Here is a 25,993-nt window from a genome sequence, read left to right on the forward strand (position 1 = left end):
GTCAGCAGCGTCACTGCGGAGTCGTGAACGCGGATAGTACAGGGTGGGCCATTTATATGGATACACCGTAATAACATGGGAATGGTTGGTGATATTAAAGTCCTGTTTGTGGCACATTAGTATATGTATATATATCACCACCCATCTTGAGGAGTTTGCCCCCTCACATATACTAATGTGCCACAAACAGGACTTTAATATCACCAACCATTCCCATGTTATTACGGTGTATCCATATAAATGGCCCACCCTGTATATTGTATATTGGCAGTATATTGGCACTCTTGGAACGCTGCTCAGCAAGTTAAATATAAGGACTGGAACTATCAGTTGTATAATTAGAATTTTAATCAGTCCCAACATTAAGAATGTAAATTATTCTCTGCAGTTCTCTGAGTCAGTGTACTTATAAATACAAACATGTATCTAGGGTGTTTTTCAGGGTCGATGACATTGGATAGTTCAATGATTTCAGTACAGACAATGATACAACTTCACTATCCTGACAAAACACTATTCTCATCCAAGTAGAAAGATGTTCAAAGCGGCTGCCCACCAACCTTGACCCAGTCTCTCTACTTTACTTCTTAAGCTTTCCATTTACCTCATTCTATTTTCAGGTTTGTTTCACTGAAAGAGCTCAACACAGATCACACACAATAGAAAGATCTCATTATATTTGAAATGTCTGATGCAGACCAATTTAACCCACCATTTATTTCAATGGTGGCGCTCGTATTGATGATTTGTTTGTGGACCCTAGAGTCAACGTCAGTTGTTGAATTTGTATCTTGCTACAACCAAATAAATAAGCTGTCAAGCAATATTCCAGCAGTACTTGATATGAGAACTCACGCTAACACACACACAGCTCTAAGTTGGCACAGCGGGGGTCGGGAGAAGGCCTCGGAGCACCTGGCAGCCAGTTCCTTTTAGTCAATCGAATGAAAAGAGGTTCCATCTCTGAGCCTCACTGGAGAAATGCAGCCATACATTCTGTAATCTGACTCATGTGTGTGTGGTGATGGACGCTAGAGACAGGATGGGGCTGAAAGTGTGTTGGTGCAAATTTTTTATCTAGCTATACCTTTAGGGAAAAAATCTGCTTAAAAATGCTCCATGAAGTTAGCCCTATCTGATAGAGTCTGCTTTTGAGCAAAAATCATAAATAAAGCAAGAAGCTACAAGACAGTTACATTGATTTTCCCACAATTAAGGGGTGCTGTTAGGTACAACGCAGAGCAGCCTTAGCTAGCTTATTGCTTTAATAAAATAGAGGCAAAAGCAATATGATTAAACAAACCAATGTTGAAATAATAAATGCATTAATTATAATAATAATTTAACGTAATTATTAATTGTTATTTAAACATTGGTGTTTTTATGTATTTTATATTGTATATTTTTATGTATTATATTATTTGTATTACTAATAACTAAATAATTAGACATTTGTATTTCAATAATATTACATTTCATTGTTTCTATTTAATTTATTATATTTATTATTAATAAGAAATTATTTATATAATTATAATTACATTTAATCACTTAAAATGTAGTGTTTTTAAATTACTCTACTATTATTAAACATGTTTTGTATTTAAATAATAACAATAACAGTAATTTTTATTTAAGCATTGATGTTTGAACATTTATTATACTATTTATTATTACTATTAAATATAAATATTTCTATTTTAATAATAATAATAGTAATAATACATTTAAATAAACATAATTGCTTAAACATTAGTGGTTATATATATATATATTTTTTTTTTTATTATTATTATAGTCATTTTGTATTAAAAATCACAAGTAATAATAATCTCCAAAGTTGAATAATGGTTTGGGTTTGAGTTTGTCTATTATAAATTATAACAACAACAAAAAAAAGAAAAAGTAAGTGATAAAAGTCTAAGGTAGAAGTCTGAAACAATAAGTCTCACTCCTGATTAAGACAGACGTGTAAACCTGAATTTCCGTAAAAAATTGTTTCATATGAAACTCATTTAAACTGTTGCAACAGCAACGGTTATTGAGTAGAGCATAACGCAAACTCTCTCACTCTCCTTATACATTCACATTAGTCATAGCATCTCAGAGCTCATATGAGTGCTGATGTATTTCTAGATGTGGACAGGCATTCTGAAACATCTGTTACAAGAGCACGCATTGGCCTGAACTGTCACAAACACATCAACACACACACGGGGCATTAGCCCTTGAGCCTGCGGTAATGCTGATGGCAAAGCTGAGGCTTTGGGGGCAAATTTTACGCTGAGAAAAACAGCATTAAAAGTTTGAGGCAGCCTCTCAAAAAGTTCAGCCCTGACACAACAGCCCCTGCCGCCCCACAGCATCAATCCGCCGTCTGACACGGAGGGCTAACTAGCCTATTCCCTTCTCCTGCTCTCTCTTTCTCTTCCCCTCCATTTTTTTTTAACCCCTTACTCCTCCCATCCATCTCTCCTTAAGCAGTTCACCACAAGCCCCTCTCTCTTCTTCCTCTGTGTTAAACGCAGGGGAGCTCAAAACATCAATCACCATCAAAGTCGGTGCATCTGGCCCTGGCCGTAAATGAGCGGAAGATCCCGGTGCAGGGTGGAGCGTGCAGGATGGAGGACCAGGCCAATCTCGGAGTCATTATCCCAGACAATGCCCAGAGAAGCGTGGGTGCCCCCCTCAGATGGAGAGCGTGAGTTCGCTCCCGCTTCTTCTCTCTGTCTCCCTTCATTCCAGGGCATGCAGCCTTCCCAAAGTGAAGTGTGTCAAGAGCAAGAGAGAGTTTCTCTAATAAGGGCTTCTATAACTTCTAACTGCTATGATGAGAAGACTGGGCTTTGATCTGTGCTTAAAATAGGAATGTGCTGGTGGGTTGTCTGGATAACTAGTCGATAGTTAATGTAGCAGTGTAAAATATTGCAAAAATAAATAATATTTTGAAATGTGATTTATTCCTGTGACGGCAAAGCTGAATTTTGTCATATGATCCTTCAGAAATCATTCTAATAGGCTGATTTAATGCTCAAGAAAGATTTCTTATTATTATCAAAATTATGTTATTATTAATATTATTAACTGTTGTGCTACTAAATATTTTTGTTGCAACCGTGATGCATTTTTTTTCAGGATTCCAAATAGAAAGTTCAAAAGAACAGCATTTATTTGAAAATGAAACATTTTTGTAAATGATAAACGTCTTTACTGTAACTTTTGATGCATCCTTGGTGAATAATACTTCTGAATTGAAAGTGAAAGTGATTTATATATACATTATATAATTACATTATGGTCTTAAATGCCACTGTTTAGTGTATGTTTAATTGCTGGAGTCTAATTAAATGCAGCCTGATTATAACAAGGTTGACTGCGTTATATTTCACACCTCTAGCAAGCAACATCTGTTCTGAAGGGTAACACAAGCCAATGTGCAAAGAACAATATTATATAGAGGTGACTCCCCTCAGCAAGTGTTACTTATGATGTAAACTGACATGTCTATTGTTTAAAGTCCCTGTAAAGGCAATTAAAAAAAAAAATTCTAAACACATTATAAATGTTAGAAATGTATTGCTAAAACATATTACAAAGACTGTGAACTGCGAAGTACTGAATTGTGGAGTTGGACCGTTAAACAGTTTTTCACCATTGCTGTGTTCCGGATCTTTTGGGCGGGGCTAAAACGGGGGATCGATGACGCACAGGAGCCCCTGAGCTCCTGGACCCCTACTTGATGACGTAATGGAGCCACTGAGGCTGCCCCTCCCCTAACAGTTCGCCGCTCAATCTCGAGTTACTGTCAGTATTATTTACTACAGCCTACAGTTTGCTAGCTAGCTATGCCTTCGTCACGGAAATGCATATTACCTGGATGCGATCACTTACAAAACAGATCGTGTCCTTATTTAAATTTCCAAACAACGATCATATCAACAAAAGGTGGATTCATTTTGTGAAGAGCCACCTTGATGGAGAGCTGAGGATCACCACCAACACCCGCCTCTGTAGTGATCATTTTACACAGGATAGTTTTATAAACTTTCGTTGGAGACAACTGGAATTCACTGATAATCCGCTGTTACTGGTGAACGGGGCCGTGCCGACTATCTCCCGCCTCGGCGTTCATCCTCCCGTCGCGCCGACAACTGGTGCCATCATCGGCAGTGCGTGCCCGCGAGTCAACTTTCCCGGGAGTGGGCGTGGTTTCAGCGCAGCTAGCGGACACGCCCCCAGCGTTTGAGAGCAGAGACGACTGCTAATTTTTTCAAGATTTTGATCGCTTATTTTATTTACTTGGCTGCTTTTTTTTATCATTCAAATTTGGCTGGGTGGCTAATAACACATTATTCTGTGGTGTGACAAACTCAGAACACATACTTAATTTTGACTTTACAGGGACTTTAAAGGAATAATTCATGCAAAATAAAAAAATCCTGTCATTCTTTAATCATCCTCATGTTATTATACCTGTTTTTTATTTCTCTGTAAACATAAAAGGATATTTGTTATGCTTTTTTCCATGTATTATACATAGGTTATAATCACATGATACCGAAGCTTTCCGTGAGGAAAAGACTGAATTGAAGTCATTAATCACTGAACTGAACATATCACTTACTCACGTTTGTGAATGATATTTGAAGAGCTGTGGCGGACGGGAACATTTTCATTGAACAACAACTTAAATTTAGTTTTTTTTATGAAAACAACATTTACATTTTGCTAAACTACTTTTGCGTTCAACAAAGAAAAGAGGTTTGGAACAACATAAATGTGAGTAAATGTTCAATTTTGGTTGAACTATGCCTTTGGTCAACATGAAACACATATTACAACTCACTTTTCTTCCTTAACCTGACACATTTCTTACGGTCAATGCTGCTTTAATGTTCACCTCCCCCAGTGCGTAGAAAAGGGAAAACCACATTAAAGCCCATCTCTCTTTCCAGCAGGTAGACATACTGTACAGTCTCGCCCCTGGCCCACAAAGTGAACAAATATCCTGAGGCTTTGTGCGCACTGAGAGCGATGTTCGATCCATTGATCTGGATTTTGTGTTTACCACCTCCTGCTTTTGTAGCAATAATGCTTATGCGAAAAGTTGGACAAAGACACAGCATGCAACTGAGCACACACACAAAATTGCTTCATCAAACTGCATTGAAAACCCCTTTTCTTTAAAATACTCAATTCAGAAAGACTCAAGAAGAAGAAAAAATAAAACACCTGGCCAAACAACAAGGACGTTTTCAAACTCGTATTGAGTAGTTGTTCTGCAAAGTAATAGCAATTAAAAAAAAGTTTAAATCAACAGTCGACGCTCGCATTCAACAGTTACAATATAGCACGGATGAGTGGAGGTGAGGGGAATGAGGAAGTGAGAGCGATAAGCCACCGGCAGCAGCATGAGAACCAGACCCACATCCTGGAACTGGGAGCCGTTGCCATAGCAGTGATTATCACACACTCCCTGAGTGCAGTGTGTACTAGTGAGCCAGCAACCCATCCACACGCACTCTCTCTCGTAGCGACCGAGGGTGTGATGGAGTGGAGCAATTACTCTACTGTTGCCTGGCTATAACTGAACATTAAAAGTAAAACTCCTGGAGAATTAACACCTTGAAAAGTACACCTTTACTGACAGCGCTGCAGCGAGGGTGCCGCGGACCAACACAAAACGCTTAAGCGATTGTAATGTCTGAGAAAAGACCGGCGACTGGAACGTTCATTCATCGGTTATTCACCCTGATGTTCTTCCAAATCTGTACGATTCTCCCTCTTATGTAGAACTGAACACAAACAAAGTATGTGAAAATGAAAATATTTTGAAGAACGTCTGGCTTGTTGTATGGAGTTGGGAGGGTAAAAAAACAGACATTTTTCAAAATATCTTCTTTTTTGTTTCACAGAAGAAAGGAAGTCTTTCAGTTTTGGACCATCATGAGGGTGAGTAAATGATTATAGAATTTTCATTTTTGGTTGACCTATACTTAAACTAAGACCACTTATTATGTTTATCAAGGTCTCTCGCACCAATAACAATCAAAATTGAGTTTCACGTGACCATTTTCCACCCCCTTCTCTCTGATATTTAAGGGACATTCACACTGGCAGCAAATCATATCAACATAATGACTAGAAAGTGACTCTCTTTCAATGATTTTTGATGATTTGAGGTGATTTGAGGTAACGAGCTACAGAGATGTTTGATGAGAGTTCAACTCTATGCAAATGCACTGCAATGCAATGCGGATGCCAATGGGCATTTACATTTATATTTATGCATTTGGCAGAAAGAGACTCGCAGAGCATTCAAGGGACAAATTTCATCGGTTTTTGTGTCCCCAATCAATTAAATCCATGATCTTGGCATTTCTAGGGCCATGCTCTACCAACAGAGCTACAGGAATGCCTACTAGCAATGTCAAGTAGGACAGCTGCTAGAAACCAACAGTACAGCAACTTGGCAACCTCAGCATGAACATACCTTTAGTATCAAACAGGCTTTTAGTGTCACTGTACATTTTAAGACCAATTCACACTGCAACAACAGAAGCCAACCAGCGTGGACACTCAGCAGATTACAGTACGCCACTTCTCAGATATTCCACGACTCAACAAACGGCAAACTAACGTTTTCAAACGGCGAAAACAAGCGCATACCCACGCCAAAAGATGCCGACAGGGTAGCGTACGGATACTACAAAACCCGGTGAAGTGTCTGTCGGTGGAGTGTGAATTGGCACATTGGAGTGGGTTTCTACATGTCCTCCTATAAGTGAATCGTACATCATAAAACATAATTCAAAGCCTTCACATTCGTAGGACTTGTAAATTACAGAACAGAAACTACAAGTGAGCTAATTTGTGTATATTGCTAGTAGTTCATAAAACTTAACAGAACATTAGTTAAAAGGCATTAAAAAAAATTATAAATACCATGCACATTCATATTTCAATAAACTATTGATCTGTTAAGAATTATATTAACATTTTATAAAGTATAAAGTGATGTTTTATTCGTATGTTTATATAAGATTGTTTTCTATTTATTAATTTAAGTTTTTCAATGCATGCTTGAAAAGTATATGCTTGTTGAACTGTGATATTTTAACGTTGCAGTAAAAACTTCAACTGTGCCCTTCAGAGTTGAACTGAGGTCACAAATGCTTCTAAACAAAAACTTCACCATTCAGTCCAGCTAAATCTTTATGGTTTCTTACCTTCTTAGCTGCATTGATGCACTGCATGTACTCTTTGGCCAGGTCAGAACACTGAAGCGTCTGCTCACGGTTTTCTCTATAGCAGTTCAGGATCTGTGATTGCAGGTTCGAACACACTGGCTCCACATTACGCGGCCTGTGGAAAAGGTTGGAGGTCAATGATAAGGAACCATGTGTGTCTAACAAAAAGTGTCTAACTTGTGCCAAGGCAGAGGGATATTGTTGTACACATCCTGGCAGGATCGTACATGCAGTGACAGTAAATATTTTATATGAAGCGCAACCAAAAAACAAACTCAGCGGTAAAATACAGTCGCATGACTCACTCATTTCCTCCCACCCCTCCCTCAATTTCGCTCTTCCTGTGGATGGTTTAGTAGAATGAATGAATGCAGGGAGACAGGTTAAACTGAATTACCGGCAGAGTGGATATTCATTAATAACACCAGTGTCAAGAGTGGCAGTGACTAGAACAACTATGATAAATAACCCAGCGAGCGGGAAGGAGGTGGAGGCAGGGAACAGACCCGACAAACTCCCGGTACATCTGTACAGTAGACCCCGAAGGCAAAAAAATAAAAGAGCGGCAAATAACCTGTCATTCATCCTCACTTCAGACAAACACCTTCACTCAAATTAATAACGCGAATCTGAACTGCCATTGTTGAAATGACGGCTAAATGACGGTTATTGACTCAAATAATGTATGCGGTGAGATCTGTGCAAGTATTGTTGCTAAAAAGCATAGGAAATTTGTACTAAAAGAACAAAATGTAATACAATACAACTGAAGCCAAATTAGAGTTTATCAGGCTAATTGTCCTCAATGCCAATCTGAAAGCCAGGCAAGCTATTGTTAAATTGAATTCAATTAAAATGTTGGATTTGGATAATGTAAGTGGTGTTTAAAACAAATTCCACACTAAAAAAATAAAACAGCAACCACAAAAGGTTTTTATAAAGATATTCATCCAATAAAGCTAATCAATCTGGCTGTCAAATTAACAAGACAGACTAGTAGGGGTGTAACAATATATCGTGTCACAATATATCGCAATACAAAAATGCAACAATATGTGTATCGTGGATAGTGCCACAGTACTACATTAAACTACTATATATAATGTTGAATACAATGTATGCAGTGGGGGATTATTTGTGGGTCCTGATAATGCTAAATGTCTTGTTACCAGTAAAAAGTGGCCTATATTATTTTAAATATATCTAGTCAGCAATAAAAGTAACAATAAAAAAGTAGAAAACTTAGATTTATATAATCAGAACAACAGCCAAACTGGCAATAGCTCAGCTATCTTATAGCAAACTAAAGCAGCTATAGTAAAAATATTAAAATGATTGACTCTGATAATGTATGTGATGCTAAGAAATTGTGTTTTATTGTGGTCTACTTTATCCAATCAAGCTATCATACAAAAGGTAAGTTAACTTTAATAATGTATGTGGCATTTAATATAAACTTAATCAAATTTACAGTGATCTACCTAGACGTTGCACCACAAAAATCATTGATGGGCTTGACAAGATAAAATGGATAATGTACATGGAAAAGTTTAAGTATCTTTGTTCAAAGCATATCCTAAACCAACAAAACAGGGATTTACAGTGCAGTTTATCCACTCAAGCTAATAACTCTTGCCGTCAAGTTGATGAAAGCACAGCTAGCCAGGTGTCATGTCGAATATCACTAGACTGATTAAGCAAAGTGAAGCCTTGCATCCACCTCCAGCTTCACCGTGACTGCGGCTTTCAGACAATCGACTGACATCCTGCTTAATTGAAAGGCGATTTAAAGCCTCAATCTAGCTTAGGTTTCACTTGCAACTTCAATTAAATCATCAACGATTGCCATCATACTGACGCAGGGTAGAGATACGCCAATCCATTGATCCCTTTTCAAGCAGGGCTGCACGTCTTATGGTCGTTCAGGGTAACCAGATGTGGACGAACAGAGAAGTTAGAAGGAAATCAACTTCCATCAGTGGAACATCTGCGCAACGTTAGAGGGCCACCACGTATCAGATCCCATTTTTTTTTTATCAGGGTTTTTGTTTTAATTACCCTGCGAAAGGAAGAACGACGACTGTAGTCACATTCTTTGCTCTGGCAGATAAGAAACTCTCCTTTAATTTAAAATAAACTGCCTTCATCAGGAACGGCAGAGGCTTCTGATAGAGCAGAGGGTTTATTAAAGCAGTCTGAAGCAGAAAATTGGCTTGCTCAAACCCAGGCTGAACTGAATTGAACCAAATTGAAGGTGAGGTCTTTAATAAAAATATTAGCTGAGCTGCTTACTAACTGCTCTGCTTTGAAGAGCAGAAGCCGTGCCTGTTTAAGGGACACTCGTTTCCTCATTTCACATCTGTAAATAAATAAAACCGCGTTTAAAGATTAAATGTTAATTACCAGAATTTCGTCTATTATTTGTAATCTCCTTAACGGAGCAGAGTGCTACAGAACAAAGCGCGACTTCAGAAACCTTTCCGAGAAGGAAACGCACAAAGCGTAATTCAAAAATATGGAAATGAAATGCAAAAAAAAAAAAAAAGGCAACTACAAAAGATTAAATTAGCTTAAAACACATTCTGTGTGTAGGAGCATGTGCTTGTAACTTGGAGAGACAAGCTCATTATTCTGATGCTAAGGAGCCGTGCGCTAGCTGAAAATTGGTAGATACCAAAGACCGCGCAGAGATTTAGCTTCCGCTCGCTCGTTAATTATTTCCAATCAGCTCTTGTTGATAAGAGAAAACAAGACTTTGGAATTACCGCACTACGGAAATCTCCGCGACTCCGACTCGGATTAGCGTCTGAATGCTTGAGAAACTGAGATAAACAAATAATAGCGAGAGGAGAACATAAAAAAAAAAAAACCACACACAAAATCAAACTTGATGTAACACGTAGGCCACAAGGTTTTATCAGCCCGGAGTTCGGCTCGACGTGTTTTCAGAATCGAGGGTCTAAAATTAACTAGATTAAAGGCGCCAATGCCTTGACCTCGCTCGAGCTCAGCTGGCAGATGAGAACCTCGTCTTATCTTGTCGACTCTCCTTCCAGGGGCTCGCTCGCACTCTGACAGCTTTTCAATTGACTGAACACGGGCTTCCTCCCCTCTCCTCCAAGACCGCGTTACCCCTCCCTCCCTCCCTCCTGTCCAATCTCACCTGTAGGGGCCGGTGTTTTATCGGAGCGATGGGCCCCACTTAAACCTGACAGGGTGAGAGGAGGATGGGAGGAAGAAAGAGATAAAGAGAGAGAGAGAGAAAAGAGGAGAGAAGCGCTCGGAGGGATCTGACAAAGCTGATAATTACTTCTGTAGGAAGGGTCCGCATTTGCTAGACCGGTGGGCCAGAGTTCTGCACCTCTCTCCAGGGTAGCGGTCTCTGAAGTGCTGAGGAGTCACTTCTCTCGCCTCTAGTCAATCACCCCGCGGAGCTCAACAGTCACGCACGCTTCGGTAACCTTCGGCCCGCCGCATGGAGACAGGTATAGAGAGGAGATGTTACTCTGGTGTGACAAGGTGAGGGGTTGTTGGGGTGCGCGAGCTGTCTGACATGTCCTCAAGACAGGAGGTCACAAAGCAGCAGTGTAGAGCTCTCTTCCGAAAAATCACACATTTCTACTTGAATGCAACTTTCAGCACACCTGGAATCCTCCACTTATGGCCCTTTAAAAAGGTATGTGTATGTAGGTGTAAAACTGTCAAATGATTAATTCTTTAATTGACTTCATTGCATGACATGCCAATCAAATAATTAATTGTATCACATGAATAAATATTTGGTGACCAAAGCTCCAAAATGAAGTTCAAGAGACGTTACATTAATGCAGAGGTTCTCAAATGTTTTTGTCAGCCCAACACCTTAGATGTTGTACTTTAAGTACCCTCTGATATGTTAAGTTAATATTTCCACAACAAAAATGGAAAATTTGCATGTTAACATTTATCTGATGCAATTATTATTATTATTAGTAGTAGTAGTAGTAGTAGTAGTACTGTAAAATAAAATAACTCTTCACTCTGAAACAAGCAGCTAATAAGACTTCAGCTTTTCATCTCACAAACCCCTGTTTAGTGAACCCTGCATTAATGTGACTGATGAAAAATAATAAATATTTGATAAAAAAAAAAATTAAGATAAACAGACATTATAAACTGGATATTTTTGTTGCATTATTAATTTTTATATTAACATTGACATTAATATTACAGTTTTTCTCGATTGCTTAAACACATTTCTTGAAACTATGCCTCGTATTCTCAAAACTATAAACACAAATCCATAACGTCTCACCCAATTCCCCAAACATCCTATTTTCAGGTCAAAATGAAGCTCTACACTCAAAACCATTCACTCTTGCTGAAAAACCAACCTTTGCCCTCAGACAGGACACACAAGCCCTCAAAATCACACACACTACAACATTGTCTAAGACACTGGTGCAATAAATTCAAAACAACATTTCCAAAACTGGTACGTTATGTTGCTTGTGGTTCCCCCCCCCCCCCCATCACAAACCTTTTCACATGATGAACACAAAAGACACAACCAATGGATACATTGGCACATTTTTATTCATTCATGTACTACACAGTACAACACACACACACACACACACACACACACACACACAATTATTATTATTTTTTTTTTCTGTTTTACTTTTTTTTTTTTTTTTTTTTTAACTATCTCCTCTAAATTTGTTTTTGTATTTACTAGTAAGATGTGTGTGACCATCATATGACAGTAAAAGAGCACACACAAACCATATTCTAATATGGAATTGTACTGGAATGGTAAAGAGTGTTGGTCATGACAGGAGGGCCTCCACTCAAGGAGACAATATGATGAACACGTCTAAGAATGTTCCACATATGGTTGAAATACCATCATCGGCCTAGAAAGATAACATTCTGGGAGTCAAGACTATAAAGGATGAAGGATGCCCTCCCTTCACTGTCACACTCTGCAACCACTCTGTGTGACTGTACGACTGCTGACCTTTTCTTGCAAGAAAACACACCTCATCAAAGACTATTGGAAATGTTTGTCTCTTATTCAGTGATAGAATTTTGTTTGCCACCACACCTCCCTGAAGGTTCTCGAGGCGACGGTAAAGCGACTCAAATTTGGCCTTACTCGCCGCTTCCCTCATAGTCATACCATTGACAAAGACATGGGCAACTAGAGTGACTTGAATTTCATCTGAGACTGCTTGTCTTCTTGTCCTTGCCCTTCCTCCTCCTCATTCTTATCCCTCTTCCTTCATGTCTTTCTGGATCCATTGTTCCAAAACTCAATAAACTGATGTGGGCCCTTTTATATATCTATTGAAGGTTCTGATTGATGTGTGTTAAATTTTGACTCTTAGTGTTTCCACTTGGGTAATTGTGTGCTAACTGAGCTGAAGCTGTGCTGACTTGAGTGAACAATTTTGAATGCTAGTGCTTTCTAAATGACAACATGGTCTAGGCAATGAGAAATGAAGGGATTTGTGTGTAGAGTTTTGCAGTGACAGTTCAACAAATCTGACTCATGTGTCAAAACAGGGAATAGTGTTTATAGTTTAGGAAAATGGGTGTGCTTTTTGATAAATGGCATTATGGTTTTGAAATTTTAGTTCAAAAGCCTGGTTATAGTGTTTAAGCAGTCGAGAAAAACTGTAATATTAATGAAGAGTGCATAATGCTAACAGTCATATAAATTTTTTATATAAATATATAAAAAATGAGAGGAGATGTCATGAAAACAATATTAAAATGCAGACAAAATAACTAATAATACATTTTTCGCTTGATTTTTAGGGGTAAAACGTGATCTGGACAAGTTTTCATGAGATTTACCCTGACTTAAAAACTGAAAAGGAGTTGTCACAATGGTTACAGCAAACTGAGGTGTCTTCAAAAGGCACAACTGGTGACCGTTCATAACCGTTCATGGTGGAGATGGAACCTTCCTAGGCCACACCGCTCCCAATTACAGAAGACAATGAAAGTTACAATACAAGTCTAAAATACCAGTGAAAAACTCTTAAAGAGGTGCAACTGCAAAAAGTAAATTACCGATGATGACGGTGAATCATCATGGTCAAATAAAGTTCTTCATTCATCGTAAGTGAAGTGAAGATAGCAAGGTGAAAAAAAGAAGGCCAAAAGATAAGTATTATCAGAATTCAAACCAGAAACCTGGCATGTGTGAAAAAAGTATTTTTTTGTGAAAAAAAAAAAAAAAAAAAACACTGCTGGTTTTTAATTTTATTTGGGTTGCACAAGACTTCTGATTATGTGCTTTACTGTGGCTGTGCTACAGCACGACTCGTGACCCACAGTCTAGTCGTCCCACATTTCCACCCACCCTTCCAGCCAAGAGCTCCTCTAATGAGGGCCTTTCCTCTGAGAGACCGCAAACATCGCCCATAGCAAAAAAACAACAACAAATGCCTGGCTATGGCTATATAATTGGCTGCCACAGAGCAAGAAAGTTTACTGGGAAGGTAGACCAAGCATGACGCTGACCAGATGCATTTCTGACTATTCTTGTTTGCTTCTTTTTCTTTGCTTTATTCTCTTAAAGAGATAGTTCACCCAAAAAGAAACACTATTTACTCAAGACTATTTACTCTCCTTCATGTTGTTCCAGAACTATATGCTATTTTTTTCCTATGGAACGCAAAAATAAGTTGAGAGATTTAAAAAACAGGTCTTGCAGCTCATTGTGACCGAGTCTGGTTGTCCATTTAATCTCATATATTTAATGAGAAATAAAACAAAGCCACATCATGAGCCACACACAGCAGAAGCTTTCCTGAATGAATCCATGTTTTTGAATGAAACCGTTTAGTGAGTCATGCAATGATATAAAACACACACACACACACACACACACACACACACACACACACACACCTATATATCCACTTTTTGAGTTAAAACTTAGATGTTTTTGCATCTGAAGTCATTATATAGATATATAAAATGACTTCAGAACAAAAACCTCTTAAGTCCGTCTGACTTTTTTATCAGGCTCCTATGTTTAGGTGCAGTAATTTCACTTTAACGGCAATGAAAAGGTTGTTAGTCAGTTATTGAAATGCCTTATTTTCCAAAATGTCACTTTAGTCCATTCATTGGTATTTAACAAATTTGAGTGTCTTTTGCTGCAAAACTGCAAGTCCATCTTGTTCACTTTGTCGTGGGTGGAATACAGCTGTTCTTTAAAAGCAACACTAAAGATAATTTTTTTACCTTAAAAAAGAACTCCTTAAGAACTCCTTTTACCTTCCAAAATCGTTTCAGTGGTTCATCAAGTCGTAACAGGGTGAACGACACTTCTGGATTCGCTTTGCAGCCCTATATCTGCTATAACCGCACTATGCAAGTTTGCCAGATCAGGTAGCGTTTCTGTAGTTCGAATGAGACATTAGAAACTACAAATTTGACTTGCTTTATGGCAAGCGTTACAATAGTCATTATTTTGTTTTTCTTCATCTCTGATGTCGCAATACATCATACTTTCATAAAATCATGCAACATACTCTACCTTGTCTGTGGACATTGTTCATTCCAAAGCCGGTGCTGGATAAACAGCGAGCGTGCGTGCGACAGTAGGCTGCGGTAGGCTAAATTATTTACGACAGCGGTAATGGACAATTCCGCTTCCAACCTGTAGGCGGACCGAAGAGGAAAAGTTATTTGGTGTTGCTTAGTACTGTTTGTTTCTGTCAGTTACAGCTGCATATGAAACAGTGTTGTGTTTACATGTTACTCGCAAAATCCTGTCATTGCCACTGTAACGATTTTCTGTAGAATTATGAGGTTGACGACGTTTCCTTTTGCCAGTAACTGAAACTACCACAGGTTCATCAATTTCATCATACTCCTCCATCTTGTTTAGGATGGATAAAAAAGGATAGAAACTTGCAGCTCGACAATTGAAGGCCAGCTCAAACGCACGGCATCATTCATCTTGAAATCATGTGATTCGATTTGCGTCTTCTGATCAGAGCCGATCAGCCCTATACGCACACTACGCAAGTTGCGTAGGGCCCCGCAAATCACTCAAGGCCCCGCCTCCCCCTCGTGTCAAAGCGCCTTGACAACATCGATGAGAAAATTAAGCAGAACTATCCTTCTGGTCACGAAAAGAGAAAAAAAAAAAAAAACACCATGAGAGTGAATTGCGGGAACAGCAATCAGGCAGACTTGTGTTCTCTCCTCTCCAAGTTTGATGTCAGCAAAGAACAGTAGTTAAGTTGATGTGCATCTCTCTCTAGTCTATCTGTCTAACCCCTGGGCAGTGCATCTTTTGTGTCTTGCTTGCTAATGCTGGCCACTTCCAGTGCTGTGTTCTGTGACTTTGTGCCTGACAAAAAAAAGTGAGAGTGAAATACAACTATTTATTACATTTGATAAATGACACAGGGCAACGGTGTTTGTTTATAAACTGCAGCTCGGAAAAGATAACAGTGTCGCGCGTTAACATGCGTTCATATACACGTGCACGAAATGAAACGTGCACTTTCCAGCAAAACATCTGTGGGGACCAATACAATATGGGCGAGACAAGACAAGACAAGAAACAAGACAATGATTATCTAGTCCAGCCTTTCTCAAACTTTTTTCAGTCAGGGCACCTTTCAAAAGTGCATAAAATCTCAAGGCACCCCAGTGTAAATATAATTTAAAAACACTGCATAACCCAAATGTAAATGCAAATTTTATATATATATATATTTATCTAAAATGAATGTACAATGTTATTAATCCGGTCATATGTTTAACCCTTTCACAAGTAAATTTAAAATATTCTGGCTGACCCCCCAGCGTGAGTTTTTCAAAGTGACCATTATTTAGAATGTGTCACTTTATGGCTTCCATGGTGACGCGTCATTGCTTGTCACGTGACACACCGCAGCAACAACAGAGCTGAATCAGAGAATGTCTAATATGGCGAGAAGTTTCACTCTCAGTACACTTCCGGCTTCTGAACTGGTTGCAGTTCCTCTCTGATTCCATATGAGGGCGCTCACAGGACGAGTGCAGAATGAATGGAGGTCTATGGCGCTATCCCAATAAAAATCCACTTTTCTCAGGATATAATTTTTTGTCTAGTAATTTGAATGTTGTATTCGAAAGGAGATGCAAATAAATTATAATTGTTAGATTTTTTTGAGTCACTTATTTGCTTTAAAAAGTCTTTTAAAGTGTCAATGACGTCATACACATGTACGACCAGAGATACTGCTTAACGGCAATCCTTCAGTCACTCTGGTGTGTTCGCGCTCTGCACTTTCTTTTCACTCGAGGCATCGACAACACAGCTGACACAGGTAAATACACATGCTAGAAGAGTTTTTGTTTTGTTTGTTTCTGGTCCCGCTGTGGATGACACGATGCCATCAAGCGGTATCTCTGGTCGTAATCAGTCCTTCACTGACCAATCAGCGTTCATTAGCAAAATGCTAGCGTGTTATGGGCAACAACAACTCAACCTGTAAGAAATCAAAAGGACATAAATACTCGTTCATTCAACTTTCGACCTAAAACCCATGTTGAACTTGCAAAATCTACAATCAGATCTGAGATTTCTCAACGGCAATCGGGTGAAAGAGACAAATTTAGCTGTCTAGCCCCATTGACTCCCATTCATTTTGCACTCATGGCGATCGCCCCCAGTGGAACTCTGGTGGAACTACAACCAAAATTTGGTACAATAGAGCTTAATAGGGAGTGGGCAGGCTCTCCGTAGACGGGCTCTGGCTGAATGAATGATGATCTGCTTTTATGTCATTTTTCCTTTTTTATTCAAAATATTCACAAATTTGTTAGATATGGCATGACATATCTGATATTCCGATTGTCAAATATATGCAAGTGGAAGTGTTTTGTTTTTTGAACACCATTATAACGATCGCATTAGTTGAGCTGTATGCGCCGCCATGTTAGTTTGTGCCGCAGATGCAGTTCAGAGAATCAGATCTGTTGGATTTACAACAAGTGAATTCATCCACTTCTCCCGAAATACATAAAAGTAAGTGGCAGGTGAACTGGGAGAAGAATAGAGTAAACTTTAAAGTTACTTACACAATGTGTATCTGATTTGAATAAAACTAATTATAATGGAAAGGATTATTATTGCCTCTTCCTTTGACATCGGTGTGTATTTTACAAACTCTAAATGTATTGTTTTTTTAGTACTTATGTCTGAAACCTAAAACAAACATTATGTGGATGAAAACACTGAAAAGTTGTGATATATGACAGCTCTGAGCGCGCCTGTCTCTGGCTCAGCGCCAGCCAACGAGCGAAAGCACATTTGAATTTAGCAGTTGATCATGTCATGCACTGACCGTTCTAATCACACCGGGGTGAGCGTACGTGCGAAAAGGTTAAAAAGAAGAAGAATGTATTTATGTAAATTCAAATATATTTATATATGAAATGTCAGATTTTATTTATTTTTTTGCCTACGTCATTTTTTGGCGGCACCCCTGACACAGTCAGTGGGCACCCACTTTGAGAAAGGCTGATCTAGTCCACAAGTCAGTTTAGTTACAACTCTGCAATAAAGCAAGATGGAAAGCAATGAATGTATTGACATTGACTATTGATTTATAGGTTATATTGCATTTAAAATGTTGATTGGCTGGACATACTGGTCAATATGGATGCACATCCCTCAGTAAATAATAACCATAAAGTATCAAGTATTGCTTTTATCATTTAAAACAGTGACATGCTATGGCAAGCCATTTTAGCTTTTATTCATTCACAGGATGCATTTTTGATATCAATAATACATTTTTTACTATTTAAAATGTGAATTCTTGATAGTAAGAATGTAATTTTTCTAGCAACAATGTCTATTTCTGATATCAGGAATTACATTTTCATTAGTACTAGTTTAAGGAGGGAGGATTGTAGTGGGATCACTGGGGTGTCAGGTATGTCTGGCAATGGCAAATGGTTTATATGGCTCATGGGTCAGGTAGGAGAATGTTGCGTATAGAGCCCCAGAGAGGTCAGGATCGGCTCTGCTTCTGATTGGTTCTGTTTTGCTGGAAAAGGGAACTGGCGTTTAGAGGTTTCTACTAACGAACCGGTATTTCTGAATGGGCTGAGGCTGGGATTTAGCAGGTTTGACGCGAAAGTATTTTTTGATGGATGTGGCGTTAAGCGGCTTTTGCATTTGAAGATGCATATTGCAAAAACAAAATGCATATAGCATTTTGCAATATGACCAGGATATTTCTGTGTGGGATTCATTCGCTTACAAAAACCAACAACTACATGCAGTAAGCCTCAGCATTAGCAAACACATTCAAACACAATCCACCACTCTGCACTGCCTAGTCTATATCCCTGACTGACAGGTCCAGCAGAGTTTCTTAACAGCCCTGTAGGTTCGGTAGTTCGCCTTGGCTGGATCGCAGTTCCTCAGCAGGCATTTTCAATTTAAGATATCAGATCCACCGCACTCCTCGCTTGGGAATGGGGCAGGATGGCCGCGGGGCCGTGGCTGTCTCAGAACTCCATGTGTTGGAAAGGCAAACGACAGAGGGACCCTGAACCGCTCGAGGCTTGAGAGGCGCGTGAGGATTAAACGGCGGCCTTGTCATGCTCCAGAAGTCGGGGGTCTGGAGGCTGCTGTACCCTCAGGGATTAAAACCAGGATTAAAACATCAGCTCCACGCAGGTAGAACAGCAAAACTGCTTGCTTAAGCTCTCTGAAATATAACTGCCAACAAGTGGATTGAACAGACTGAACAAACTGTACCAAAGCTGGCGCAGAATCTAGGAAAGAACAGATTTGCAATTATAATCTTTCAAATTCAAACTCAACGTGGATATTAAAATTAATCTAATTTTTCTTGGTCTTTTTATGTGCAATTTATCAGTGTATGTTTAAAATCAATGGGGACCTATTATGCCCTTTGTCAAATTCTTTTTTTCCCAGGGTGTACTAGAATAGGTTTTCATGCTTGAATGTTCAAAAAACATATTTTACATTGTTGCAGCACCTCTCTTCTCAAGTCTGTCTGTAACGCTCTATTTTAGTTTTGGTATATATGAAGCTTCTCCTTCCGATAAGCACAATGTGCTCTGATTGGTCGGCTGGACCAGTGTGTTGTGATTGGTCAACCGTTTTGTGCGTGTTTCAGAAATGTTACGCCCCTTACCATAACTGTGAGATTAAACACACTACTAACGCAACACAACCAGGCCTCACCACTTTTTTTGTGTATGCCTTAGGCGTAAATTATAATTTAAATGAGGAATATTGTGACGTGTACATTCCCGGAAGAAAAACTACAATCAAGGCATCAAACAGTGCGCACTGATATAGAGAATAACTCCCTTTGGAGTGACTTTGTGGCTTTGTAACTTTGCAGACATTTTTCATGCTCAAACATCAACATTACACACTAGTAATGTTGTGTTGTCACAATACTAGAATTTCCAACTTCGATACGATACCTTGAAAAATATCTATATTCGATACCACGTGAAAAACTGCCATATATACCGCCAATCCGCCATACAGGTAATTTGTTCATTTGAATTTATTCATTCATTTGGCTTTATGCGAGTGCCCCTTATATAGATCAGCAGTGCGCGCACTTTTGGTGTGAGCATGAAACCTGCGAGAATGAGTAAAATCATGCGCAATACAAGCATTATTTAACCGGAGTGAATGAGTAAGTCAGTGAGAGGAGGCCGGTGTGTATCAATTCGCTGTCAGAGAGAAGAGAGTGAGAACACGCAGCTAGTATTGGTGTATTGATACTGCAAAAAAGGAGAATTGGAACCGTTTCAGATATTTCACTATCGATGCATATCGACATTTTTGACAAAACTACACTAAAAGAAAGATGAAAATGTAAAAAAACATAATAAGACCCCTTTAAAAATGTGGACCTCTGAATTTCTCCCAAAAAAAAAAAAAACTGCAACAACTATCCATTGGACATAAACAAACTTCCTTGTGTTAACCTTTCAATTCCAGACATCTGGCTCTATTCTGTCACGAAACGTCCACTTTTTTCCTCTCGTTTCACCATCTCATTACAAAAGTAAAAAGGATTGCGAACACCATTTCATGTCGACTTTAAAGAGACGCCTCAGTCTGCTTTCAACTCGGCCGTTTCAGTAAAAGAACAAGGTCATACACTACCAACAAAGACACACAAAAACTGAAGTAGTCATGTACAGATGTTCTTCTGTGCTCTGATTGGCAGATGAGACATCCCCAGGGGGAAGCTCATTACCCAGGTGCCAACATCGTTTGTATAGCCTCAAAGCACTGCCTCTTTGCCATCTTTGCACCCAAGACTGGCACTCACCGACAGCTGGTACAAAAACCTGTGAGACTCAAGAGGGACAGGAGAGGAAACAAGCTAACACAAACACTTACACACGTAAATCACGTACACTCGATCTGACGAACTGAGCTCAATGGCGCGTTGCCATGCTACACGATACCTCGCGCACTGGGACGGCCTTGCGAGATTATCGTTTCAAATCCCTCTTTAAATCTAGCACAAAGCATGCTGGGAGAGAATTAGTCACAAGCCATCTGCAGGTTTAACGGTCAAAAGTGTTATTTTTGTATTTTCAAACAAAGTCAAGTTTAAGAGTCGTCTGGTGAATTCAGGATTTTAATGTTTTGAGTGATTGCCCTCCTTTCCCTAAAATTAGCTAAGGCACAAAAGATCCCACAGTGCTTTGTTCTGTGGGGGGTTCAGCTGAACAGCCATACGTAACAGAAGGGATCCAGAAGAAAAATGGCTTTCAAAAATATCCATAGAGCTAATTATTTTTATGTACAATCCATTTCAAAATAGACTAACCACACGCTCTGAAGAGGGTTAAAAGTATATAGTATATAAAAAGTGGATTCTCTGTTAAGACATCCACCAATCAGTCACTGCTGTTATCATGGAATCGGAAATCAATCAAACTGGAAAAAAAAAGATGGATTCTAGTTAAACTGCTAGCTAACCTGTCGCTAGTTAACGATACCTTTTTATCTAATTTGTTGTCTAGGAAATGACAAAACAATAAAAGGACTATTAAACTATAATAGTTTCAGCTAGGAAAATAGAAAAAAATCAGCCAATATTTTTCGGAAATTTAAACGTAAACTGTTACTGTTAAAACTGTTGAATAATATATTGAAATCTAAAATTTATCTTTTATATAGTAGTTTACATTTGCTATGCATTTATAAGCACTTAAGCAGGACAAACATGTGATTATATTAGTCATTTGTGCAATATTTGAAAGATTCAAATACTAATATTTTACGTTTTTGGAGCATAGACGGTATGGTAGTAAAGCTACCTGAAAAAAGAAAGATATTATTAATATTTTATATATATATATATGAAAGATTATACCCTACAAGAAGATTTCTTTCTTCTTTTTTAAATTATCTTATGCTCACAAATTCTGCATTTTTTTTATGAAAAATGCAATATAGTACTATTATCAAATTTTATTTAAATTTAAAATAACAATTTAATACATTATAGAAATGCACTTTATTCCTGTGATGGCAAAGCTGGGATTTCAGCATCATTACTCCAGTCTTCAGTGTCACATGATCCTTTCAGAAATCATTCTAATATGCTGATTTGCAGCTCAAGAAATATTTTGGAAACACTTTCTATGAAGACCATGCTTACAATGAATTATAGCTCCTTTTATACTTATAAGTCTTACTATTTTATAAATACATTTATAAAGACTCATTAAGACCTATACTGCATTATCAGAACAGTTATAGCTACATTTATATTATTTTTATAATTACTTATAAGTCATGCATTTGCCTTTTCAATGCGCATGCTCATGATCGAACTTGTTGGTCCAGCACATCCCACAGATGCTCAATTGGTTTGAGATCTGGGGAATTTGGAGGCCAGGGCAACATCATGAACATTTCATTATGTTCCTCAAACCATTCCTGAACAATGTGTACAGTGTGTGGTGTGCATTATCCTGCTGAAAGAGGCCACTTCCACCAGGAAACACTATTGTCATGAAGAAGTGTACCTGGTCTCAAATTTACATCCACATGAATGGCTTGACCCAGGGTTTCCCAGCAGAACATTGCCCAAAGCATCACATTCCCTCCACCGCTCCACGTGCATCCTGGTGCCATCACTTTCCAAGGTAAACGACGCACATATAGACAGCCAGTTTTTGACGTAAAAGAAAATGGGACTAGGACCAGGAGACCTTCTTCCGCTGCTCCAAGGTCCAAGGCCTTGTTAGGAGATGATCAACGATATTCGCTTCACCTGTGACTGGTCATAACACGTTTGCTCATCAGTGTACACCACTGTAAGTACAGTTCTTCTGCAATGCGCAATTCATTCCCTCATAAAAGATAAGGATGCAGTGTGAAACCTTTTTCAGTTTTTAACCATTACATTTTTTGTCCCCCAAAAAATCAAATGTGGTAATGATCTGATTTATCTTGGAGCAGGTAAGATTCGTTCAATGAATCTTTTGAAATGCCTACAGAGAAGGAAAATACATTTGGAGATAGAGAGAATGGCTGGAAAGAGGCAGAGACTGTGGTGGAGACAGAAGAAAAGTAGTGGGAAGGAAAGAGAGAGAGAGAGAGAGAGAGAGAGAGAGACGAGTAAAATTGTCAGCCTCAGTGAATGGCGAGCAGCTCTGGGCGGCGGTGGGGTCATGGTGAGCTACAAACAATCTGCATTAATTACAGCAGCTGGAGATTCACTCAAACCCAGAGAGAACAAAATGCTTGTGTCTCCTGCATAGGAGGAAAGAAATTGGCTTTAATGAAACGCAAATGCAATTCAACTTCGCCAATTCCACACCCGGCTTCAGAGAGGTGAGAGAGAGACAGATAGCGACCACAACATGAAGTTGATAGCAAAGAATAATAATCGATGTTTGGGGGGAGGGCGGCTCTTCGGATGTTGCGTTTTCGTTAATGAGAATCTGGCATGTTCGGTTCCTTCCACATGCACTTGCTTTCATTCTACTTGCCGAGAAGGGACAGAAATTACCTATCTCCATAGAAACCAGGCCATATTCCTTTGAAAGCAACGGAGCAAGGCTACGACGGTGCCTTGCTTTTGACCCTATCATCAATTATAGAGTATTTCAGGAAGTAAACTAGAGGACCGCAGAAAGGCTTACCTTGCCGGCAACATGATCATTAATTTAATGAAACATCTTCAAGGCACTAAAAAAATCTCATCTCTATTCAGGAAAGTCAAGGTTATTATGCGGCTGTTATCAACCGGAACAAAATAACCTTTTTTTTCTCAGGCGTGTTTGTTTAGTAAATGTCTGCATCATCTTTTTAAACTTGGAACCTTTAAACTCGGTTCACTTTTACGGCCACTTAACTAAAAAACAACAACTCTGAAGTCCAATTTTTCTAGCTAATCAAATAAAAAACAATTAGTTGCAAGAAACTTTTGACTGTTCCTTAACGCTAAATCCTGCCCTGAACACAAGCAGATGTTGCTATCGCTCATTTTAATCTTAAAATATTTGCATTATAATTAAGTGACAATTTTGTAATCTCTTCTTACTTTATATTGGCTTCACTCCTTGTTGCAGCAGTGTGAAACTGTTCAGCGGACAACTTGAAGCGTTCCTCATTCTGCAACACAAACAATGAAGATACTGATTATGAGATGAACCTTCAAGTGGGGGATTATACAATGAACAAAGCTGACAGAATAGAATAGAATACTTTTATTTTTAATGATTGGTTAGACTGGAAATCCAGACCCAAATCTGAAAGATGAAGGGTCTGGCATAGAGTTCTCAACGGGTCGGGTCGGCCCGACAAACCCGACGGGACCCGCGGGTTCGGGTCGAAAATATAATCAAATGACTCGGGTCGGGTCGGACCTCGGGCTTAATCTTTTCCAGTCAGTGAAAAAAACAAAACATTTATTAATCATCGCTGCTGTTCACCGTAAAGAAAGTCTGGCTGCTGCGTGCAAGCGCATCACGGAGAGGGGCGGGGGCAGACCTGACGCCGCTGCGTGCACGCCTTTAGCCTGGAGAAGAAGATGGAGTTGGTGAAAAGTAAACTTGCCTCAGGTGAATTCACCGTCGCTACTACAGCCTATTTATATATTTAAAGTTTATTGTTTCAGTTGTTTGTATTGTTAAAAGGCGTGAACATTAAAGGTTGATTTGAATTTCCGTCTGCTGGTCATGATAATACGTGTATGAAAAAAAAAATAATCGGGCCGCGGGCCGGGTTCGGGCAGATAATTCATGTTGATGTGTCGGGTTACATCGGGTCCGGGCTTTAAAAGCCACAGGCCGGGTCGGGTCGGGTTGTTATTTTCAGGCCCGTTGAGAACTCTAGTCTGGCATCGACTAATGAAAATCGCCAAGCTCGAGGGGCGGCACCAAGCATGCATTTGAAAATGTCACTGCACGCAATTGGATAACACTACGACCAATCACAACCAATCACAACAATCTTCTGTTCCTCTTTTAGATAAAAAGCCAAGTCTAACTCGTTCATTGTAGTGGCCAAAGCCGCTTCAAACAACTGGTGTTCATCCATAGCCATCTTGCAATGTTTACTAATGACTTCGACGTCACAGCGCTGTCGTCATCTGTTTAGCTCGCCTCTGGCCCGCCTATATCAGATAACCCGACGTGATTGGTGCAGCTCGGATACAAGGGCATATTTAATGAGCATCATTACTCGACGCCAGAGTGACTCACTGAGCAAATTCAATTTGTGCTCTCGCGAGAACTCTATTATTATTTGGTGTCCAAAAACTACAATTTCATTCAAAAATATAAACATTTCCATATTGATTCCAAACTTTTACAGTGCAAATATTCTTAAAAGGCCATTGGGAGAGAAAATGCATCTTGGGAAGACAATTATGGAACTTAAATGAGTCACATCAAGACACTGAACACTCTTTTGTATGTTTCTGATTTTCCCTTCTGCAAGGCAAAAAAACGAAACGGAAAAGAGCCAAATGATGAGTGTATGAAGCTCCACTCATCCCAAAATCTAAAGAATATAGACTTGGGAACCTCTAAATCCTGATTTATTTAAATTAATAGTTTAATAGTTTTCAGCTTTCTAATTCTACCTCTACCTCTTGCAGTAGAAGAATGTTTGGCTGTTTAAGCACGATAACGAAGACAACTACACTTAAAATGTTTAGGGTTTTAATGAGGCGTTAGGCACCAGTTACACAGGAAATGTGGGGACTTTTCTCAGATTGTGATGCTATAAAAATACAAAGCCATTTACAGAACCTGCAAAAAAAAAAAAAAAAGTTATTTATTGTGTTCATTTTCTTTTTCCCCTGATGTTCACTTATGTAACAAGGTTTTGTGCACCAAAAAAAACATTTTTTAGTTACTTATGACCATTTTCCACACTCTCTCTCTCTCTGATCCTTAGAATGAAACGCTTCTTTTTAATGCTGTGCCATTGAAGTGAGCATGAAATCAAAATTGACTATTCTTGTTTTTTTTTCATGGAATATTGCAGCATTTATTATAAGTGATTTATCCGTGTACATCATTTTATTTAAATTAATGTACCCTTGTTATCATTTATCAAAATAACCTCCCCCGCTCTTGCTATGACATTTCTTCTCTTCTCTGATTACATGTTTACTGGCAAGCGGGGAGGCCAACCCGTCACTCACATGAGATCGAACAATAGCAAATCACAGCCATCCAATGATCATCCAACAAAA

General features: G+C 38.9%; 1 protein-coding gene across 2 annotated transcripts in view; it reads right to left on the reverse strand.

The window, feature by feature from the left end:
• chchd6a (coiled-coil-helix-coiled-coil-helix domain containing 6a) overlaps window positions 1-25,993 on the reverse strand; it is a 74,660-nt gene that overhangs the window by 17,326 nt on the left and 31,341 nt on the right. For both annotated transcript variants that reach the window (XM_084427350.1, XM_084427349.1), the window contains 2 exons: window positions 23,831-23,901; window positions 7,230-7,365 (listed from right to left, as the gene is read on the reverse strand). In XM_084427350.1, coding sequence (XP_084283476.1) covers window positions 7,230-7,365; window positions 23,831-23,901 — 207 coding nt within the window. The remainder of the gene's footprint in view (window positions 1-7,229; window positions 7,366-23,830; window positions 23,902-25,993) is intronic.

This window comes from Rutilus rutilus (genome assembly GCF_951802725.1).
Source record: "Rutilus rutilus genome assembly, chromosome: 13".
NCBI lineage: Eukaryota > Metazoa > Chordata > Actinopteri > Cypriniformes > Leuciscidae > Rutilus > Rutilus rutilus.